Source organism: Rattus norvegicus, chromosome 15 (genome assembly GCF_036323735.1).
Source record: "Rattus norvegicus strain BN/NHsdMcwi chromosome 15, GRCr8, whole genome shotgun sequence".
Taxonomy (NCBI): domain Eukaryota; kingdom Metazoa; phylum Chordata; class Mammalia; order Rodentia; family Muridae; genus Rattus; species Rattus norvegicus.
Genome location: NC_086033.1, coordinates 33,253,071 through 33,276,118, shown reverse-complemented (window position 1 = coordinate 33,276,118; position 23,048 = coordinate 33,253,071). Strand labels below are relative to the sequence as shown.

Below are 23,048 nucleotides of genomic sequence, written 5' to 3'. Positions count from 1 at the left end.
GACAGGGGGAGGGGGAGGGGTGTCCCTGCGCTGCCCGAGGGAGCCCCCAGCCCCAGGCATCGCGTCTACAGAACCAGGCCTAGGTTCTAAAGCCTTAAACTCTAGGGCCAAACCTCCCCTTCCCAAGCCGGCGCCCCGGGCTCTTGGGGGCCCGAGGTTCCCTTCCGCACCCCATCCCAGAGACAGTCGGCCTAGCCGGCAGGCGGCGCATAGCCAACAACACCCCCACTCCCACCCCAGTCAGGGCCTAAAAAGGAAAAAATGGTGCCATGGCCCCCAGCCTCACTTCCACAGTCTTGGTAGTTCCTCAGCTCCCCTCATCCTCTTATCCACCTCACCCACCACCCCAGGCTCCCGATCCCCAAACTGTCCCAACTCAGATTTCCTGGCCCTTCGGTCACTGGCCAAAAGACCCCTACCCAGCCCAACACTAACCTTCCCCAGGGCCCCCAGGGCCCAGCGGGGGGGCCTCCTTTTCCTCCCCGAACACCAGCTTAAATTCCAGCTCCTCATCCTCGCAGCTTGCCGCCCCCATGGATCCGGCCGGAGCCCCCAGGTCCCGCCTGGGTGGGAGGGGGAGGCTCTGGACGCTGCTGTAGCTTCACGCGAGGGTGGTTCCCTCCCTCCTTTTCTCTGAGACGCCCCCTCTTCTGTCGCTGCCACCTCCCTCCGGACGCCCCCTCGTTATTATAGAAACTTTTCCAAACTTTTTTCTCCCAAACTTCTTCAAAGCGGCCCCCCCAGCCTGTCCCTGATTGGCTAACCGGGATGCACCGGCCCCTCCTCCAGGGATGAGATGGGAAAACCACGCGCCCCTAGTCCTCCCCCACTCTCCCTCCCTCAGTCATCTCTCCAGTCCCACCTCCTCCAAAGGGGGAGAAAAACCTGAATTGGAAAACGGTCCCTTCAAACGTTATAGAACCTTAATGGTACCTATTGGCCCACAGTTGTGATAATCATTTCCCACCCAGGGCCCAAACCTCAGCCTATTTAGTCCCAGCGTAAGGGGCGGGGGGTGTCCGGGTCCGATCGCCTTAAAGAGGCCATATTTTTGTCCCGCATCCCATTGTAGCAGGCCCACGATACATTCTGAGAGGTAGTATAGCCAAAATTCCCAAGAAAGGTCACCTCACTGCACTTTCAATCCAAATCTTGAGTTGAAGAGAGTTCTGGGATTGAGAGAGGCTCTGAGCTGTTCTGAAGAGGAGGCCATTCCTCCACCCTCGCGAGACCACTCTACCTGGGCTTCCAAGGGTCCTTTGCATTCCTTAACCATCACCCCCACCGACCACCCCCACCATTCCCTGAAGATGAAGAACTTTTGGCTGTCCGAGAAGCCTCTCAGATCTTTTTCTAACCCCAGGAAGCCTTTGAAGGCCCACAGCCCCTGCTGGGCGTAGATCCAGGCCAGGCTTTGCTAGTACCCTTGTCCCAGCCACCTAGATAGGCCACTAATTAGCCTCCACGGAGGAAGTCGGCTCCCTCCTCCCAAAAGCTGCAGACTCGATTGACTCTCTGATCCCAAGGCATTCGCTCCTGGCCATCCTAAATTCCTGGCCCGGTTAAGAAAAGGCCAGAAGCTAAAAACTTAGGCCCACCGGCTGGACACCTGTCACCTGGACAGGGAAGGAAGACCCGGTCTGGAGTTTCTAGGAAGGGCGGGCATGAAGAGGTTCCAGTTAGAAGAGAAAGAATGGGACTTGATTCGGACTGAAGGCGCTGCGAGGCAGGAGAGCAGTCACCACTCTCCTTGCATGCTTACCACATGCTCCAAACTTCTCTAACAAACCTGGCTGGTCTCCAGTCTCTAAATCCCTCAGGCTCCGGCCCGTGCCCCCCAACAGCAAACCCAGCCCAGCACCTAAAGGGTTAAGCGCCGGCCCTCGGGTCAGACGTTTACAAACACTCGGGAGCCAGGCGGGGACCGCGCCCATTACTCTAATGAGAAACAGGCTCTGCGGGGCAGAGGGAAGGGGGGCTGGCCTGGCGGGCCCCAGCTCCTTGGCGGCGGAGGCGGCACCCCTCCCTCCTCTCAGTCCTCCCTCGAGCTCGTCTCGGGGACCCCCCTCCAGCCCCCGGGGACCCCAATGACGTGCGGCGCAGCTCCGGCTACAAGCCCAGGGCCGCGGGGCGGGAGGGGCAGGGAGGAGAGGCTTGGCCGTCGGGAGAGAAGAATGTTCCGAGGCCAAGCCGGGAGAGGGCCTGGTTTGATTTCCCTCCCCTCTCTCCCCTTCGGTTCTTCTCAGGTTACATTCCCGTCCGGCTTCACCTCGGAGCAGGAGGAACTCACGGTTAGGGGGCGCGAGGAGCACCTCGAGAACCTTTACTACCCTGCACTAAAGAGAAGGGTGGGCAGAGGTGGGAATCCATGGAGAACAGACCCGGAAATTCGGCCCGGGCCCTGCTCCCTCATACCCCCCGCTCAGCGGCACAAGCAGACGCGCACATTCTTTTCAAATGTCATATTTCCTTTGATCCTGGGCAGTGTTTCTCCATGTGTCTGGCTCAGCCTCTGCCTAGCCAACCGCCTCCCCACCCACCCCGCTTTGTTTTCCTAGCGAACCCTCCCCCTTCCCTCGTCTGGAAGACAAGGGCTGACTAACTTCGACTTGCTTTTCCCTTCTCCTCCCAGTGACTCAATTTCCCCACCGTGGTGTTGCAAAAGAAAGGAGGCAAAAGAGAGAACAGTTTGGCGCAAGTGAGGTATTAATGTCAATGATGGCTCAGAAAGACAATCTACTTCAGAGTAGAGCATCCTCTCCTGCAAACTCTCCAGTCTGCCTAGGCTTAGAAAGAGGGGTGGAACATATGACCTCTGATTTGTCCACCCTGGCCTTGGAGGTCCAGGACTGGAAGTTACGTTTACGTTGCCTGCCACCTTGTGGGTCTTAGCTCCTCTGCCCACCTGAAGTTCACTCGTGATTGGTTTTGCTTTTTGCTTTGTACAGTTCATTCAGTTCGGTTGTTGTAAAGCAGCGGTTCTCAACCTGCGGATCCCGAAACCATCAGAAATAGCAGATATTTTTATTACTCATAGCAGTGGCAAACTCACAGTTAGGAAGTAGCAACGAAAATAATTTTATAATTCGGGTCACCATAAGACGAGGAACTGTATTAAAGGGTTTAACCCACAAGAGGGAGGAAGGGCAACTGTGCTTTGTGGTCGCCAGGGGGCAGTAATTTAAGACAACTTAAAGGCCAGGGTGGACAAATCAGAGGTCATGTTAAAGGCTCCAGCGTTAGGAGGGTTGAGAACCACTGCTCTAGAGACCATCTCAAGTAGTGCAGATTGCCTTGGAATTCCTCTTTATTCTCATCCAAGTGCTGGAATTTTAAACTAATGATGTCTTTCCCAGTTTGTGTTCTGTATTTCTTTAAAGAATTATTTATTTTATTTATATGAGTACACTGTCTTCAGACACACCAGAAGAGGGTATCAGATCCCATTACAGATGGTTGTGAGTCACCATGTGGTTGCTGGGAATGAACTCAGGACCTCTGGAAGAGCATCTCTGAGCCATCTCCCCAGCCCTGTGTTCTGTATTCTAATAGATATTATTCAATAGACTTGGAAGTGGATGGGCCTTAGCTTTTATTACTATTATTATTATTATTATTATTATTATTATTATTATTCAAAATGCATTCTCTTTGTCAGACAAAATTTGCGGTTAGCTCTGACAGTCCAGTTTTGTATCTATTTAGTATAGGCTTGTATGCAAACATGATCATTTACGTGCACGAGCTCGTGGTAAACATGCTTTTTCTTGACTTTCTTTTATGCCCTCAATGAATAAAGGGCCGCTTGACCTGGTGCCAGGGTTGTTGTCTCAGTTCTCAGGAGACTGAGTCAGAGATCACCAGTAGAGGGCACTCCTGGCTACATAATAGGAGTCTGTTAGAAAAAAAGGGGGGGGAGAAAATGATCTGTAGCTCTTTTGTAAGTACAAGTGCATCTGGGAGTGGCAATTACAGGACTGGAAAATCCTGTGTTGGCTACTGAGATTGGGGGGAGTCATCAACAACCTTATGGTACCCTGAACCATGTGAACTACAGTGAGGCAGCAAGAATGGCATGAATGGGGCTGGAGAGATGGCTCAGTGGTTAAGAGCACTGACTGCTCTTCCAGAGGTCCTGAGTTCAATTCCCAGCAACCACATGGTGACTCACAACCATCTGTAATGAGATCTGATGCCCTCTTTCAGTATGTCTGAAGACAGCTACAGTGAATTCATATCTAATAAATAAATCTTGAAAAATGTTTTTAAAAAATGAATGGCATGAATGTTTCGGGGATAACCTACTTCTTTCTGGTTGGATTTAAGGCCTGCTCCACAGGAGGGAACGCATACTTAGTACTGTAAAGCTGACCAAAAAAAAAAAAAAATTCATGGTTGGCTAGCTCTCCATGGTAACCCTGCCACACAGTGTCGAACCGCTCACTAAATGTATAAGCTCTACACACCTGGAGTACTGTGGCTCTCAGCCCTCATTAGAGAAATGCCTTTGTGTCGTGGATGGCAGAATACATTTGTGATATACAGAAAACCACAACTGGACAAAGTGCCAACAAGTGTCATGTGGAGTGCTCAGCCACAAACACATTTCTATCACTCCGCCCAATAAGACTCAAGGACCGTTGAGGAAGATGGGGGTGTTGGGGTGGATTAAGAGCCAGAGGTCAGGGAGGCCCCAAGTGAAATAGTGTCTTCAGGACATTCTAGGACTACTACAGTCATGAACTCAGAGCAGCTGTGGTTGCTGGCACAAGATTGTAGCATAGAGGTGGGAAGGGCTCATGAGCTCCCACCCCTAAGTCTGGAGGAAGGAGCAGAAGTTTCCTTTAGATGTGTGGCCTCATATCCATGAATACACGCACAGTATAAATTGGACTTGGTGTATTATTTTTAAAAACAAAAGAATTAGATTGGGTCTAGAGGGATGGATGGTTCAGTGGATAAGAGCACTTGATGTTCTTCTAAGGGATCCAGGTTTGGCTCCCCAGCACCCATACGGTGGTTCACAACCACCTGGAACTCCAGGTCCAGAGTATCTGATGCCCTTATCTGGCTTCTGAGAGCACCAGGCATGTATGTGGTACACAGACATACATACAGGCAAAACATATACACATAGATCTTGTCTCAAGAAAATAATTAAAAACTATTCTCGGTTGTGATTAAGAAACACATAATAGGACTGGAGAGATGGCTCAGTGGTTAAGAGCACTGACTGCTCTTCCAGAGGTCCTGAGTTCAATTCCCAGCAACCACATGGTGGCTTACAACCACCTGTAATGGAATCCGATGCCCTCTTCTGGTGTGTCTGAAGACAGCTACAGTGTACTCATATATACATTAAATAAATAAATCTTTAAAAAACACACACACACACACACATAATAAGCAATGGCCAGAAGCGTGAGCTGGTGTAATTAATCCTTTAATCTCCACACTCCACAACCAAGGCAAATAGATCTCTGTGAGTTCAATGCCACCCTGGTCTACACTGAGAAGTCGAGACCAGCCCAGGGTTAATAGTGAAGCTCTGTCAAAGAAAGAAACAAAGAGAATGGGCTCAGGAGATGGCTCAGTGGGTAAAGCTCTTGCTGCCCGAATGTGAGGACCCGAGTTCAAATTCTTAGAGCCCACATAAAAGCACACTAGGTAGGTTGCTTCTGCAACCCTGCTGTTTCCAAGGCCAGATGAGAAGACTGTTGAGACAGGAGAGGCTTTAAAAGCTCACAGGCCAGCTAACCCAATACAGTTAACAATGGCAAACAAAGAGGGGCTATCTCCACGTGGAAGGCTAGGAGATAACCAAGGCTGTCTTCTGACCTAAACACATACACCTTAGCACAGGCATTGCCTCCTTCACTATGTGTGCAGACACACACACACACACACACACACACACACACACACACAGAGAGAGAGAGAGAGAGAGAGAGAGAGAGAGAGAAATGCAGAATGCCTTTATATATCCTCTAATCTGACTTGAATTGGCTTATTTCAGGCACAATGGGTGACCAGTTCTGCTCTGACACAGACTGGCCTTGCTTTGCCAGCATGCTAGCTCAAGCTTGCACCACGGCTCTCACATTCTGCTCCAGGTTTGGACCACTTGAGGTTATCAGAGAAACAGAACAAATCGATAGAGGTTTGATATAGGGAACTGGCTTACACGGTTATGGCTGCTGACAATTACAGAATCCTCAGTGCACATCTACAGGCTCAAGACCCAAGAGAATCAAAGGTACACAAGACATCCAAAGGCTGGCTGGGAGACAATCCTCTCTTGGAGGAAGTGAGTCTGTTTCGTTTCATACAGGCCTTTCAGCTGATTGGGTGAGACTCATCACATTACCAAGAACAAGTCTCTGTTTATTTAAAGCTCACCAATTTAGATCTTACTCTCATGTTGATAGGTAAAATTAGCCATCACAAGGGCTATATCTCAGTTGGTAGAACTTAGTTGCCAAGGATGCTCAAAACCCTGAGGTGGATCCCCAGCGCTGCATAAACTGGTGGTGCACGCCTTTTGCTCCCAGCAGAAAGGTCAGAAAGCCAAGGTCATTCTCGGGGATGCAGTGAGCTTGAAGCCAACCTGGGACAAAAGAGAACAGCCTCAAAATAACAACAAGGTTGTGTACCCACAGGAGGATTTGCTCACCTCCTGCTGTGACATCCAGGAAATCACAGCCAGGGAAGACCTACGTTCCAGGGCAGTTTCAACTTCCCATTCTTTGAGCATTTCTGGGGCACTATCTAAACCAGCTACAGCTGCTACTGGAGTGGCCAACGGTAGTCTCAGCCAAACACCTAGCACCCGCTTTTCCTCCTTCCTGGGCCGCAACCTGTTCCCTCACTCTTTTTCTCTTTTTCTGAAACACCCCATTTAAAACACTGCGTGAATCCCTGTGCTGACTCAATTTCTCCTTTTGCAAAACCCAAGTTAGGCAGCCACCCTCTCAGTAGCTGCTGACTCCATGACTCCTTTCCCCCTGCAGTACCCTGGTTCTTTCTGCTTCTCCGACCTCAGCCCACTAGTCTGTATGTATGAGGGAAGGAGGATGTTTGGCTGCTTGTTTTAGACATGATGGTTTGGTCTTGTTTGCTCGGGCACTGCTTCAGATAAAAACCCAGAGCATCCTGAGTTCTAATACATACTTTACCTCTAAACTTGTCTCCAACCACACCCCCTTTTAAATTTTGTTGGGATACATTGCCATGTATCCGAAGCTAGCCTGAGTTTACAATCATCCTGCTCCAGCCTCCTTAGTAGCTAGGGTTACGTCTGTACACCACCATGCCTGGTCCACGATGCTCATTTGAGCTAGGCTTCCAGCAATCCCCACGGCCTGGCTCCACGTTTCCTCTTACTGTTCAGCTCAGGTCCCTTGAGGCTGTGTGGCATGTAGCTCGCCACATCCATACATGATCTGTTTCCACAGTTGTGTCCCTTCTGCATCCCATATCTGACTTTATGGCCTGACTGTTGTGTCAATGCCCCAAAATAGAAGCTGGAAGATTCAGACTTTCTCATGCCCCAGATCTTTCCATTAATACCTCAGAAATAACTCTAGACTGGGGTTCCTCTTCTCCAGTTCCACTGCATTAATTCCTTTCTCAATACCTCTTGTCCTGCTCTAACTGTAGACTTCCATTTCCCTTCCATTTCAATACACATTCCCTGCTGCCACTGCTTGGTCTTTATATCATAGATTGATCTGAGCCTATAGCAACATATATCAGAGCCTTTCCAGTTTCCAATATTAAAAAAAAAAAAAAAGAGCAAAACCAGAGAACTCTGGAAGGGGCATCTTCAGCCCAAAGCAGTGGATGCGTAGGTGTCCTCTGTGTGCAATTGAGTTATTTCTCCATTGCACTCCAGGGAAATAGCTATGGTCCTGGATAGGACATCTTCTTCCACAACAGCTGGCTCAAGGTATATAAATTTCCTGTTCATAGTTCTCCTATAAAAACAACAACAACACCCAACTTGTCATTTTCAAAATGGGCTTCCTTAAAAACTAAATAAAAATTTTAAAGAAAAATCCATGAAGTACACACCAAAAGTATGGTCCATAAAAAAAAGAAAGAAAGAAAGAAAACCAATAAATAAAAAGACAAGTCGGGTTGGATTTTATCAAAAGTAAAACTTTTGCCCCTCACGTTGAGTAGGTATAGTATCACACTGGGTAGGTATACTCTTGGGAAGGAGGCAGAGTCAGGGGATCTCTATGAATTCAGGGCCAGTCTGGTCTACATAGAGGGTTCCAGGAGAGCTGTGACTACATAGCAAGATCCTGTCTAAAAAAAAAAAAAAAAAAACAAGGGCTAGAGAGATGACTCAGAGGTCCTGAGGTCAATTCCCAGCAGCCACATGGTGGCTCACAACCATCTGTAATGGAATCCGATGTCCTCTTCTAGTGTGTCTGAGGACAGTGACAGTGTGCTCACATACATTAAATAAATAAATCCTTTTTTAAAAAATCAAAAACAAGAACAAAGGGATTGGGGATTTAGCTCAGTGGTAGAGCGCTTGCCTAGCAAGCCCAAGGCCCTGGGTTCAGTCCCCAGCTCTGAAAAAAAAAAAAAAAAAAACAAGAACAAAAACCAGAGCGGTGTCAAGGAAGCAGCTCAGTGGTGGAGCTTGAGCATTTGCCTATCATAGTCAATCCCTGGGTTCATTTCTAGAACCGAAACAGCAAACCAACCAAACCACAAAACCTCAGTAATAAGATAGCAAAAATCCAGTAAAATACAAGCAGGCCATTGTGGGCCTTTAATCCTAGCACTCAGGAGTCAGAGGATCTTTGTGAGTTTGAGACCAGTCTGGACTACAAAGTGAACTCCAGGCCAGTTGAGGCTGCATAATAAAACCTAGTCTCAAAAATATTTTTAAGGGCTGGAGAGGTGGCTCAGTGGTTAAGAGCACCGACTGCTCTTCCAGAGGTCCTGAGTTCAAATCCCAGCAACCACATGGTGACTCACAGCCATCTGTAATGAGATCTGGTGCCCTCTTCTGGTGTGTCTGAAGACAGCTACAGTGTACTTACATATTACTTATAATAAATAAATCTTAGAAAAAATGTTAAAAGAAAGTATTTTTAAAAAATAACATGTAAGCGCTTTTGTTGTTGTTGTTGCTGTTGTTGTTTACTTGCCGTTTTTGTTTTTTGAGACAAGGTCTCTCTATGTGGTGTTGGCCACCCTAAGTAGATCAGACTGGCCTTAAACTCACAGAGATCCTTTTCCCTCTGCCCCCTGAGTTCTAGGCACCATTACATCCCACTTATCTTTCTCTCTTGTCTGCTGTGTAGCCCAGGCTGGCCTCCAACTTACAATCCTCCTGACATCTTGACAAGTTCACAAAAAGTTAAATATCTCCCTACCAGATGGCTGAGTCATTCCCTTCCCAGATAATTATTCACAACTGAAAGTTTGTGCCACATTGGGGGTGTGGCTCACCTGGTCTTCGAAAGGCCCAGCGTCTGATTCCTCAGCACCACAGAGGAATCCCACTCACCAACTAAGGTATCATCTCCCAATACACACAACAGCACGGAGAAATCACGATCTTGCCAATCAGATGCACAGTCTGCCGGCACACATTACAAGGAGGAATGATAAGCACGCGTCGTGAAAGAGATCAAGGCAAAAGAAGATACATGCCGTGTGATTCCATTTATACAAAATAAAAAGCACAAGCCAGTCTAAGGACAGCAGACTGGGGTTGTCCAGAAATGAGAACACTAAAGGACAGGACTGAGGGGGACACAGGAGACTCTGGGGTGGTAGATGTGTTCTCCCACTGTAGTGCTAATATTGGTACAAACGTAACTCTGGTCAAATGCTAAACATTCTGGGTCAACAAAGCTGAGCTGTCTCAAGAGAAACCAATTGCTCTGCTTAAACAACAGTCCCTCTTCAGGTCTCCTGATTAAAAATTCACCCCCAAAATACAGAGGACAAATCTGGGGTCCAGACCTTCATCTGTCTGTCTTTGTATGGATTTGGCCTGGTTACTTAAACCCACTCTCTCGAGCTCATCGCACCTCTCTGACAAGAGCTTGCTATGGAGACCAGGCTGGCTTGGAATTTACTGTGTGGCTCAAGCTGACACACTCACGGTGATCCTCTTGTCTGTCCCCCACCTGCCAAGTGGTGTGATGACGGGTGTACAACGCCTTGTCCAGCTTCCTTAAAATAATGTTAATATGTTAGAGAGATGGCTCAGCATAAAGAACTCTAGCTGCTTTTCCAGAGAGCCTGGGTTCAATTCCCAGCACACACCGAGTAGCCATGAATCCAGTGTTCTCTCTGGTCTCTGTGGGCACTGTACACATGTGGTGCACAGACATATATACAGACAAAAATACCCATGCATATAAAAAATACATAAACATTTTAAATAGGGCTAATACTACACAGCCTCACAAGCTCATGTAATGACAGGCAAGAGTCTCTAATGCATCCCAGGCCCCCATCTCTGAGGTGGTTGGATTTGACTCTGTTTACTTTGTTTTTCATCTTTCCTTGAAGACAACCACCCAGGTCACAGAGACCATCCTGAGGAAACAATGAGGAGGAAGCAGAGGAGAAGGTGGATCTTGGATTGTGATCCTCTAAGAACGGGGCCTACGACCGACCTAGATTGGAGCTTTCACAGTGGGGGTGGGGGTCCCATTCCAGAAGGAAGAGAAGAGAAACCACTTTTCAGGGAGGGAGAGGATGCCAAACATGCATGTGTCGTTTGCCTCTCTCTAGTCAGGACTCAGTCCCTCCAGAGACCATCTGAAGTGATATATATATATAGACTTTATCACAAAACTTGGGGATAAACAGGTAGCTGGAGACCACCCAACTCTGTGGTGTCTTCTCCCCACAATTTTATCAGCTTTGGGAGAGATACAGGGATAGTCCTCTTACTCCAGGCCTTGTCAAGATCAGCAAAGGTGGGGTTGGGGATTTAGCTCAGTGGTAGAGCGCTTGCCTAGGAAGCGCAAGGCCCTGGGTTCAGTCCCCAGCTCCGGAAAAAAAGAACAACAACAACAAAAAAAAAAAAATCAGCAAAGGCCCACTGCAGGTACAGCTCAAACCAGAGCGCCCCCCCTCGGGGGGCGGGGTCTTACATACAAAGTACCCTGACTGCTGCCCAAGGCACAGAGCCCTTCCTCAGTCAGCAACGCGACATTGTACCAGGCAGGCAAACAAGGAGGGACTTTCAGCAGTGACCACGCCCTCGTGTCTTGATTAGGACCGTAAGCCAGAGTTGCTAACTTCCTTAGTAACTCCCGCAGGTCAGGTGTCTGGGAGAAAGGAGAGACTATAGGGAAGAGTGAGTCACTAAAGGAACACTGAGAGGAAAGGGTGGGGTGGGACCTTTATCAGAAGGAATGCACTTCGCACTGGAAATTCAGTAATGCTAAGGCGGTGGTTTACTGCTTACTAAGCACGTGCTACTTGTCTTCTTATTTCATTCATCTTCCCAATAACCTAGCCTGGCAGGCACTATATATAGTTAATCAAAACACAGAGAGATTGATCAAACAGCTGGTAACTATTAACACAGCAGAATTCTAGCACCAGAGTTTGTCCCCTGACCACTAGACAATACTCTATCCCCCTCACTCCCTCTTCCCTCTCTCCCTCTCCTTCTCCCTCTCCCTCTCTCTCTCTCTCTCTCTCTCTCTCTCTCTCTCTCTCTCTCTCTCTCTCTCTCTGTGTGTGTGTGTGTGTGTGTGTGTGTGTGTGTGTGTGTGTGTGTGTGTATAGGCTCATTCGATTTAAGAAATAATGCATGCCTTTAATCTCAGGAGGCAGAGGCAGGATCTCTGAGTCTGAGGCCAGCCTGGTACAGAGTGAGTTCCAGGACAGACAAGGATTACACAGAGAAACCCTGTCTTAACTCCCCACCCCCCAAAAAAAGACAAAAGAAAGGAAGAAAAGAAGGAAGGAAAAAGGAGGGGGAAGGGAAGGGAAGAGGGGGGAGGGAAAAGAAAAGAAAAGAAAGGAAAAGAAAAGAAAAGAAAAGAAAAGAAAAGAAAAAAAAGGGAGTTCATTAGGACGACCAGCCTGCCCCACTGGGATGAACCTGATGAGGAAATCAGATCCTTGACATTAGCTGGACACAGTTAGCAAACAGAGGGGCTCTAAAACTGCATATATTACAAGCCCTCACCCAGCCACAGCAGTCATGGTTACTCAAAATATTTTAAGATTTTGTTGTTTTTACTTCAGACATATGAGTGTTTAGCTGTATGTACATGTGCACCGTGTGTCCACAGGAGACCAGAGGAAGGTGTTGGATTCCGGTACTGGAATTATAGGCAGTTGTAAGCTTCTATGTGGGTGCTGGGCACTGAACTCAGGTCCTCTGCAAGAGCAGTCAATGCTCTTAACCGCTGAGCCATCTCTCCAGACCCTTCTAAAATCCTTTGAGTCTCGCCACACTAATAAAGAATTGAGGGGTTGGGGATTTAGCTCAGTGGTAGAGCGCTTGCCTAGGAAGCGCAAGGCCCTCGGTTCGGTCCCCAGCTCCGAAAAAAAGAACCAAAAAAAAAAAAAAAAGAATTGAGGTAGGTCCCCTTTTCCAGTACCCTTGCCTTAAGAGTTCAGATAAGGGGCCTAGGATCTGTGAGTAGAATCTGCTAGAACACACTCCACACTCCTTTCTATGAGGGAATGAGGGAGGGCTTTACTTTTCTGAGACAGGAAGCACGGGTGACACATAACCCAGTAACTTTGTGAAGTCATCTCAGCTCGGCACAGAAAAACAAGAGGCTTTGTCTTGCATGGAGTCCTGCAGAAGGATATACTTTCAGCACTGGAAGCCTTCAAAAGAACGCTGCCAGGAGAAGGGAAGGTGGGCAGCAGCCGCTGAGGTCTGCTTCCAGGCAGAAACTTACATTGTATCTCTTTTCTGCCCAAATCCTGACTTCTCCAAGCTCAGCACAGTCCCTCAAAGTGGCAGATTGTTGCTGTTTGGCTTGTTTTTCCTTTGTTTGGTTTTGGTTTGGTTTTGGATTTTTTGGTTTTGTGGTGCCCCCCCCCCCATTAGGGATATTTCTCCCTTTCTGGTGAGGTACATTTTCCATCAGTTAAGGCAGAGACAACGGACCTGTGCTGCCACCTTTTTTTTTAGAATTATTTATTTATTTTGTCTGAGTACACTGTAGCTGTCTCCGGACACACCAGAAGAGGGCACCAGATCCCCTTACAGATGGTTGTGAGCCACCATGTGATTGCTGGGAATTGAACTCAGAACCTCGGAAGAGCAGTCCACCTTTTTTTTTTTTTTAAAAGGTTCCAGGGTTGGGGATTTAGCTCAGTGGTAGAGCGCTTGCCTAGCAAGCACAAGGCCCTGGGTTTGGTCCTCAGCTCCAGAAAAAAAAAAAAAAAAAAAAAAAAAAAAAAGGTTCCTTAACACTTCGGGGTTTTTTTTGTTTGTTTGTTTTGTTTTTGTTTGTTTTTGTTGTTGTTGTTGTTTGTTTGTTTGTTTTTTCCAGATATAACAACAGGTTCTTTTTCCGGTTCCTCAAAGCACCACGAAACTGCCACTGGGTGGGACCAAGACAGAAGAGAATGTAAACATTGGGTTCCATCCCCTGGACTCAAGGGAAGACCCTTATTCAGAGAAGGGCTTGATGGCTGGAAGGGAACAAAATGAAAGAGGCTTTCTGACTCTCAGCATAGAGGCCTGAGCATACAGAGCAAGTGGGTTAGGAGAGAGCTGGACATGGATGGGAAGGAAACGGAGGATACTTCCTAACATATCCTCTTAAATAAACTGGATCGAAGACGCACTGTGGAACGGGGAAAGGACAGAGCACCCACCTCAGGCCAACCTGACCTTCTGTACATAATTACAACACAAGGATATCCAGGAGAGAAAACAGCCTTGGCCCCCACAAAGACAGTGGGGTGACAGGCAGGGCCCCAAGACAGGAACAGGAACCTAGCTCTAACATCTGAGGGAAGCCACTGGAGTGTAAGAATCTGCAACTGCTAACTGCCATTGCCATGAGTCACTGTGGTGACCAAAGGCAAATTAAGACAGCACCCCAGAAGAACTCCATAAGCGTGACAGAGACCCAAGCTGAGCCTAACTGGCCGAAAGAGTCTCCAGACTTGGTCACTGTTACCTGAGGAAAAGTAGCTGTCCCATGCACTGTGGCTGTCCCGGCCATGTAGGGAGCAGCAGCTGGCAAGGAGTCAGGGGAATCAAGCCTTAGAAAGAGGAAGAGTCTGCCAAGGGAGCTGGGAGAGCAGCCCTGCCAGGGCTGCTGTTGGCTGAGGGAGAGGAGGAGGGCCATGCCATCCAGACCCAACAAGAGGTCAAAGGTAAGCATCCTGCCGGGTCTCAGCTGCTGACCTGACCCCACCATCCTGGGGTGCTGGGGGGCCATCTGCCTTTCAACGCAAGGTTTCGGGCCTTGTCCCTTCTTCTCCAGCTTCTGCCCCTTAACACTTTGTTTACATCCAGGCCAAAACAAAAAAGTTTGGGGAGTTTCTAATTTCTTTATCTGCAGTGTGTCTAGCCTCAGCCTGTGGCGAATCGCTAACAGTAAGTATATCGTCTGGGGAAAAAGGCCAACTCTTGTCATGGTTGATGGTAATGTCACATGATGCCTGGGCAGAAAAGGAAACAGAAAGTAAGTTTGTCCTGTGAACTTCCTTGTTGGATTACAACACCCTCCTGAACCGGAAAGCAACACACACACACACACACACACACACACACACACACACACACACATCTCCAAGTTTATCGCTGTCAGAATCTTACCATAGGCAAACTCCATGACCTAGTAATTTCAGTCAGGAACGAAAGGCGGACACCAAAGAGTCTCTGGGTTACAGTAGAGCAGGAAGGAGAGGGAAGCAGCCTCATCTCAGTATAGGACCCCCAGGGAGAACAGGAGGCTGCAATTCAGTACACACCTCATAAATTCATCTCCGAAAAATTAGAATATCAAGTTTTAAATAAGAACATAGAGGGCTGGGGAGATGACTCAGTAGTTAGGAGCGTGTGCTGCTCTTCCAGAGGATGCAAGTTTAGTTCTCAATGACGGAGGCAGGTGGCCCACGACTGCCTCTAACTCCGATTCCAGTGTATCTGACACCCTCTTCTAACCTCATCTAAATAAATAACATAAAAATACAAGAAAATGGGGTTGGGGATTTAGCTCAGTGGTAGAGCACTTGCCTAGCAAGCACAAGGCCCTGGGTTCGGTCCCCAGCTCCGGAAAAAACAGAAAAAAAAAAAAAGTACAAGAAAATAAAAACCATCCACCCATGAACCCCTATTTGAGAACAACTCCTTAGAACATATTCCTACTTGATTACTTAGTTTTGTTTGAGACAGAATCTTACTACATAGACCAGGCTAGCCACAAATTCACCATCCTCCTGCCTCAGCCTCCCTTGTGCTAGGCCAATATATCTATCTCTTATTCAGATATTCTTTTCTTTTTCTTTTCTTTTTTTTTTTATTAACTTGAGTTTTTTCTTTTTTAAAAAAAAAAAGATTTATTTATTTTATATGAGTACACTGTCACTCTCTTCAGACACACTGTGGCACCAGATCCTATGACAGATGGTTGTGAGCCACCATGTGGTTCCTGGGAATTTAACTCAGGACCTCTGGAAGAGCAGTCAGTGCTCCTAACCTCTGAGCCATCTCTCCAGGCCCAGATATTTTTTTAAACAGGTCTATACATACTTCTTTGTTTCGTTTCTTTTCTATTGTTTGAGATAGTCCCTGTCTCACCCTGTAGTTCAGGCTGGCCTTGAATTTGGGAGTTATCAGAAGATGATCTCCAATTCCTCATCTTCTTGCCTAGATCTGCAAAGTGTTGTGGTTACAGGCACACGTTACCAAGCCCAGCTTTTTTACGTTTCTTTTATTTCCCCCAATAAAATTTAATGTTTACACTCAGCCAAAACGCTTATTAACACAGACTGTTAAATATTCATTAATCGATCTTCAGATACCACCACCGCCCCCTTTTGAGGCAAGGTCTCAGGTAGCCCAGGTTGACCTTAAACTCACTACGTAACTATTAATAACCTTAAACTGGCCCCCTGGCCACCACCATCAAAGAGCTGGGATGATAGGATTCCAGGGGTGTTCCACCACTCCTGGTTTACACACATGCTGGGATCCAACTCATGGCTTCTGGCAAGAGAGGAAACCCGCCAAATGATTTACATTCCCTACTCCCTGAATCTCGTTTCTGATACATTAAATTTTATCTTTATCTGATCCTTTTTACTTGTAAAATATGCGTAACTTAAAATGCATCATTTTGCTTACCTAGGAAGCGCAAGGCCCTGGCTGGGTTCGGTCCCAGCTCCGGAAAAAAAGAACCAAAAAAAAAAAAAAAAAGCATCATTTTACACATTTAAAATACATAGTTCGGCGGCATTAACTATATTCATACTGTTGCTGTTATTACCATCCGTTACTAGAACGTACTAAAAAATACAAAAAGGACAGGAAAATACTTTTAAAGTCACAGAGAGATTGGGGGGAGGGGAGCAACATCAGCCAAAACTTCCCATAACTACCGAAATCGCAGGACTGGAGTCACAGCTGAGCACACTGGTCCCCTGAAAAAGAACCTCCTTTAAATTTGGGGAGATAGGCAAGGCTGTAGAAAAGCTTTGTGTAAGGAGCAGGGAGGTTTAATATACATAAGCACACCGGAAGAGGGGAAAATGTAAACATGGACCGTACATCCTGCCAATGTATCTTCTCAAGGAGTGAAAGGATGACGAAAATAATGAAAATGCACTTCCTCTACACAGACTACAAAATTCCTAACGACAGAAACTAAGACTTCAGAAACTCCAAGCTGCATCAAGTTGAGGAAGTATTCAAACCAAACCACTGAGCGAGCATCCTTCCAAACCCATGATGGTAAGAATCGTGACTCTCTTGTTCCAGACAGCGTCTGCTACGAAAAAGAACTAGAAGCTGGGCTTCAAACAGGTCCTGTACAATATTGTTCAAGGCACCATCATTTACAATGTTTGAAAGGAAAAAAACCACCCAAATGCCCAGAATAGATAACTGGACATAGAGGTGTGCTGTGCAGTGTGCTAGAATTCATCTAAGTGGATATAGAGGAAATTTTAATAAAATTCAGAAACATCCCATAATTTGCCTTGAAGCTACGGTGTCTGAATCTGAATGAAGTAAGCCAGTTATAAAAGATGGCATATGGTTTTTTTGTTGACTTGTTTTTTTTTTTTTCTTTTTGGTTCTTTTTTTCGGAGCTGGGGACCAAACCCAGGGCCTTGCGCTTCCTAGGCCAGCGCTCTAACCACTGAGCTAAATCCCCAGCCCCTTGTTTTTGTTTTTGAGACAGTGTTTCTCCACGTAGCCCTGGCTGTCCTGAACTTGCTCTGTAGACCAGGCTGGCTTACCTATCTCTGCCTTGGGAGTATTGGGATTAATGGCATGTCACTTTTATAATGCATCTCAAGCTTTCTTCAGTGAAGAGGGGGGTGATGGTTTCCTGGGCCTGGGAGGAAGGAATGAGGAGGAACGATGAAACTGCTCAGAACGTTAGCTTGAGGTCAGCTCTTCCGGTGAAGGACTGAATGCTAGGGCCGACTGTCCAGTTATGTCTACCTCCAGCCATCACCATGCCACTGAGTGACAAACTATAGGGATCTGTTATCCACTTCAAATCCTCTTTAAATTTAATTTGATTTTATGTTTAATCTGCATGTAGTCTGTGAGCACATGCGTGCCTAGTGCCCACAGAGGACACGGGAAGGTGTCAGATGCCCTGGAATTGGTGGAATTAGAGCTATATACAATGGTGTGTCACCACGTGTGTACTGGAAATCAAGCCTGGGTCCTCAGAAAGACCAACCGCTGCTCTTCATGGAGGAGCCGCCTCTCCAGCCCCTACCTTAAATCGTTTTTCCTTATTTATTTTGAGACAAGGTTTTGCTATGTAGCCTTAGCTGGCCTGGAACTCCTTATGTAGACCAGGCTGGTCCTAGAGGTCTGCTTGCCTCTGCTTCCTGAGGGCTGGGATTAAAGGAGTGTTGCCACCAGTCCTGTTACCCAATACTCTGACATGCCCGAGTCTTGAAAAGCCTTCATCGAGAGTCTATGCTATTCTTGCTCGAAGCATGAATCCAACCAAGTATTTGCTTGCCAAGGGTGCCACGCAAGAGACAGGGTGGGAAGCCCTGAGTCAGAGTTGCTGCAGTGGATGGAGTAGTTCACAGATCAGACAATCACTACTCAGTATCTGCTCTTGCCAAGCAGGGATTCAGAGAGAGGCCCTTCAGTGCAGCGTGACATGCCTCTTACCTTCAGCAGCCATCTGCACCAGAGGCATTTGCAAACAGAAACTAACTTGAGCTGAGGGAGGAGGAGGAGCAGCTCAGTAGGCAAAGCTTCTGTCAGTCAAACATGGGGACTTGAACTCAGGTCCCCACAACTCAAGTAGCACAGGGGACAGTAGCCCAAGTCTGCCATCCCAGCGTTGTTCCTACAGGAAGATGAGAGACAGGGGAATACTAGGACATCACAGGCGAGAGAGCGCATTATGCACGCAGCAGAGAACAAAATGACCCTACCTCAAACACGGAGGAAGGTGAGATCCAATATCTGAGGTTGTTCTCTGACCTCCACACCCACACCATGGACCTGCACCCCACCCCACACAGACGTGCACACACATAAATAAATTTTAAGGTAAATAAATAAGCCAAGCCTGGTGGTGTGCACCTTTAATCCCAGCACTTAGGAGGCAGAGACAGACGGCTCTCTGTGAGTTTGAGACCAACCTTCTCTGTATATCGAGTTCCAGACCAACCGGGGCTACATAGAGAGACCCTGTCTCAAAATGATTTTTTTTAAATAAATAAATATGGGCTAGGTTGGTGGAGCAGAATTCAGTTCTAAACTATTCCCATACTTACTTGGCCACACTATTTCAACTGTAAGTACTTGGGTTTCCACGTCTATAGAAAAGGAAACACGGTTGATCTAAGATTGAAGAAACCAGTATGTGTACCTGATCCAAGACAAACCTTATGAGGAGCATTCCTCTGTGATCCCGGGAGAGCTGAACCTAGGACCATAAAATCCTCACGTCATCAAAATGTGATTGGCCGGTGGTGGGGCTAAGGGCTCCATGAAAGGCTGGCTGCTGTGGGGAGTTAATCGTTCCTGGATGGTGAGGACTCCTTTTGTGGCACACCCAGGGCCCAGTTACTTCTCAGGTTCGAGGCAAGTGCACAGGAAATAGCCCCAAGGTTTTGCTTGCCCCACCCCAGGGGGCGGGATTGCAGAAGTGCCCTCGTTTTTAAAAGGGAAGTTGTTCAGTCACTCATTCAAACTCCGGCGGAGCGACTTGGGAAGCGGAATTCGGGGTCTGAACCTCCGTGCCCTGAGGACTCTGCCTTCCTTCCTCTCAGTCTAAACTCTCAGCCGTAGACGTTGTAGACGTCGGGGTTCCAGCTCCATCTTTGCACACATAATCCAGGAAGCCGCTAGCTCTCGATGTCTTCTGTCAAGTTATGGTGAGTAGGGAGCGAGCTGTGTCTCGGGGACACCCACACAAGTTGCCGGAGGGCACACTCAAAGGACGCCTTTGCTGAGGCAGGGAACAAAGCTGGGGGTGAGGCGGGCAGCAGCGGGGAGGCTGGACACGCTGTCCACGCGCAGTCATGGAATCGCAGAGCTTGGGAGACAGAGGATGCGCTGACCTGGAGGTGGGCCCCCTACTGGACGAGAACCTTCTCTCAGGCTCAATGGTGCGTCATCGATCTCTCTCGTGGGCTCTGAAGAACTGGAGAACCTAGGATTTGTGGGCAAAGGCGGGTTCGGAGCCGTGTTCCGGGCACGCCACACAGCATGGAACCTTGATGTAGCAGTCAAGATCGTGAACTCGTGAGTGACCCCAGCTGTAGGCAGGATGTGGTCAAAGAGCCTGAATGGGGCAAGGTTGGGATCTTCCAGAGCCAATCCAATTTTGGCCCCTTTTTGGCATGTAGGAAGAAGATATCCAGGGAGGTGAAGGCTATGGTGAATCTTCGTCATGAGAACGTGCTGCTCCTGCTGGGGGTCACTGAGAACCTCGAGTGGGACTACGTGTACGGGCCGGCTCTGGTGACAGGATTCATGGAGAACGGCTCCCTCTCAGGGCTGCTGCAACCTTCATGCCCTCGGCCCTGGCCTCTCCTCTGTCGCCTGCTAGAGGAAGTGGTGCTGGGGATGTGCTACCTACACAGCTTGAACCCTTCGCTACTGCACCGGGACCTCAAGCCCTCCAATGTTCTGCTGGATCCAGAGCTCCACGCCAAGGTTAGTCCATCTACAACCTAGTGTAGGCTTGGGACTGTGTTGAATACCCTTGGCCTGTCAAGGCTACACGGGTGACAAGACCCACCTAGGAGTTCTACCTCTAGTCAGACCAGCTGACCCTCCTTATGAGAGGTCCTCCTTACCCTCCTGGGTCAGTTCCACGGGCCTAAAGCCCTCCCCACCCCCCATGGACCCAGGCTGACTTATCTCAGGCTTGCCTGCCCATTAGCAACTCAGATCTCCTGCTAAGGTCTCAATGACTCGATCTTCCCTCTGCTCCTCCATACCACCTCCCAAAAGCTGAGGCTGCATCTTCTGGGAGCAAGAGAGGAAAAAAAAATCTCTGGCCCTTTTCATCTAATACCTTCCTTTTCCTTTCCTTTACAGTTAGCAGACTTTGGCCTGTCCACATTTCAGGGAGGGTCACAGTCAGGGTCAGGGTCAGGATCGAGAGATTCTGGGGGCACCCTAGCTTACTTGGCCCCAGAGCTGTTGGATAATGACGGAAAGGCTTCTAAAGCAAGTGATGTTTACAGGTAAACTGTCCGCCCCAAATACACTCCACATTTCTATACCTATTTGGGCCCTTCTAAAGGGTACGATATGGGAAAATAGTCTTGCCAGAGGCCATCCAAGCCTCCACTTTCTGTCTGTACAGTTTTGGGGTCCTCGTGTGGACAGTGCTGGCTGGAAGAGAAGCTGAGGGTAAGACTCTAAATGGACTCTTAGCTCAGGTGCCCGAAAGCATCTAAAACCCCTAGAGCCCTCCCTCCCTGACCTACTAAGACTGCCCTCTTCCCACCTCGCCTCTTGCCTGGATGGCTCTCCCTTCTTCTGTCCGTGATAGAATGGGGTGTCTCCTCATTTCATGAATTCTTTTGTTACCCCCGACTCCAGTGGTAGACAAGACCTCACTAATTCGTGGAGCAGTGTGTAACAGGCAGAGGCGACCTCCATTGACAGAGCTGCCTCCGGACAGCCCTGAGACTCCTGGCTTAGAAGGACTGAAGGAGTTAATGACGCATTGCTGGAGTTCTGAGCCTAAAGACAGGCCATCCTTCCAAGGTGAGTAACCCATGTCTCTGGCACTAGGATAGTTTGGGTCTTCAGCAGGAAGCTTTTCCAAGAAGTCCTACTCATCTACAACTCTGTTGTCTTTCAGACTGTGAATCAAAAACCAATAATGTTTACATCCTGGTACAGGACAAGGTAGATGCTGCTGTCTCCAAGGTGAGTTTCTAACACTGCCTTCCCACCCCGGAACTGTTCAGTGGCTCCCTCAACCACCCGGTTTATCTCCACTGTCTACCATTATTTAATCCTTGACTCTCATTCCTGTTCACCCAAACCTACTCCTTAGTCTCCAGAGACCAAGAAAATATTCACTGGGGCTTACTCTGGCTGCCCCAGCTCCTGACGCACAAGGTCCTCCTGTCTACGCAGGTAAAGCATTATCTGTCTCAGTACAGAAGCAGTGACACAAAGTTGTCTGCCAGAGAGTCCAGCCAAAAAGGTACAGAGGTGGATTGCCCCAGGGAAACCATAGTTTATGAAATGCTGGACCGCCTGCATCTGGAGGAGCCCTCTGGATCAGTTCCTGAAAGACTCACAAGTCTTACTGAGAGGAGAGGAAAGGAAGCATCATTTGGGCATGCCACACCAGCAGGGACATCATCTGACACCTTGGCTGGCACTCCCCAAATTCCACATACTTTACCCTCCAGAGGCACAACACCTAGGCCAGCCTTTACTGAGACTCCAGGTCCTGACCCCCAAAGGAATCAGGTGAGACATTGGCAAGACTAGAGCACGCCCTCTTAGCAAGGAGAACTTCATGGTGATGAGATTAGCCTCTTAGAAAGCCTGAGAACTCTGTGTTGTTTGCAGGGAGATGGAAGAAACAGCAATCCTTGGTACACCTGGAACGCACCAAATCCAATGACAGGTACCCATTCTTCATCCTCTGTTGCCCTCCCTGCTCAGCTCTCCCATCACCTTCTTCCTCAGCACCCATCTATGGACTCCAGTTACTCTGGAGTTGGAAAGGAATGACTATAGATCACCTAACCCAGTCTGCCTCTGTTTAATACATGAGGGACTTGACATCCATTAGGAGAGGATCCCACTGAGGTCACACAGCCAAAGTCGGAACCTGCTAACTTTTCCCCAGCACTAAGTCTGTGAGCCCCCACAGTTCCTCTATGACTAAGGCAGTCCAGAGAGTCTCCCATCAAAGACACCCAAACAGCAAGCACTACTCCTTTGAGCTTCTACAAGACTAATTCTGAAGAGGCACTGCTCATAGTGAGACCCAGTTGCGAGCAGGTGAAGACCCTACGTTTGCATTCCCCCGGATGAACACAAGGTGTCGCTGCCCCTCGCCCCAAAGTGCTCGTTAACCTTTCTAACTTTTGAACCCTCTCACTACCACTACCTCCTTTTCCTCTTAAAGGGCTACAGTCTATTGTCTTAAACAACTGTTCTGAAGTGCAGATTGGACAACACAACTGCATGTCAGTACAACCGAGAACTGCCTTTCCCAAGAAGGAGCCAGCACAGTTCGGCAGGGGTAGGGGCTGGTAGCCCGTCCACGTCCACGAGTAGACTTCGGAGAGGACCTGCAAGTGCCTGAAGCAGGAAATACACCATTCAGGCAGCCAGTATAAATAGAGTGAAAATAAAAGCACTTTCTAAGCAACCTGAA

At 48.1% G+C, this 23,048-nt stretch overlaps 2 protein-coding genes across 11 annotated transcripts in view; one reads left to right on the top strand and one right to left on the bottom strand.

The window, feature by feature from the left end:
- The window catches only part of Nfatc4 (nuclear factor of activated T-cells 4), a 27,611-nt gene extending 8,404 nt beyond the window's left edge, over positions 1 to 19,207 (bottom strand). Inside the window, exons 1-2 of one of the 7 annotated variants that reach the window (XM_063274260.1) lie at positions 19,069 to 19,200; positions 436 to 6,607 (exon numbers count right to left, since the gene is read on the bottom strand). In XM_063274260.1, coding sequence (XP_063130330.1) covers positions 436 to 535 — 100 coding nt within the window. In that variant the 5' untranslated portion in view covers positions 536 to 6,607; positions 19,069 to 19,200. Of the gene's footprint in view, positions 1 to 435; positions 6,608 to 9,474; positions 9,647 to 14,794; positions 14,931 to 19,068 lie in introns of those variants that run through there. The other 6 variants (XM_063274258.1, XM_063274259.1, XM_063274257.1 and 3 more) reach the window with 6 other exon arrangements.
- Positions 14,094 to 23,048, top strand: Ripk3 (receptor-interacting serine-threonine kinase 3). Of its 4 annotated transcripts, NM_139342.2 has the most exons (12): positions 14,094 to 14,349; positions 16,819 to 16,930; positions 19,456 to 19,560; positions 19,787 to 19,930; positions 20,035 to 20,344; positions 20,732 to 20,880; positions 21,003 to 21,049; positions 21,242 to 21,409; positions 21,507 to 21,574; positions 21,788 to 22,129; positions 22,232 to 22,289; positions 22,797 to 23,048. In NM_139342.2, the coding sequence occupies exons 3-12, from the start codon at positions 19,541 to 19,543 to the stop codon at positions 22,925 to 22,927; spliced, it is 1,437 nt and encodes a 478-aa protein (NP_647558.2). In that variant the 5' UTR covers positions 14,094 to 14,349; positions 16,819 to 16,930; positions 19,456 to 19,540; the 3' UTR covers positions 22,928 to 23,048. The 4 variants fall into 4 exon arrangements, with proteins under 4 accessions (NP_647558.2, XP_063130036.1, XP_063130035.1 ...); XM_063273966.1 differs by lacking the exon at positions 14,094 to 14,349 and having other exon boundaries at positions 16,791 to 16,930; positions 22,797 to 23,042; XM_063273965.1 differs by lacking the exons at positions 14,094 to 14,349; positions 16,819 to 16,930 and adding an exon at positions 19,142 to 19,267 and having other exon boundaries at positions 22,797 to 23,042.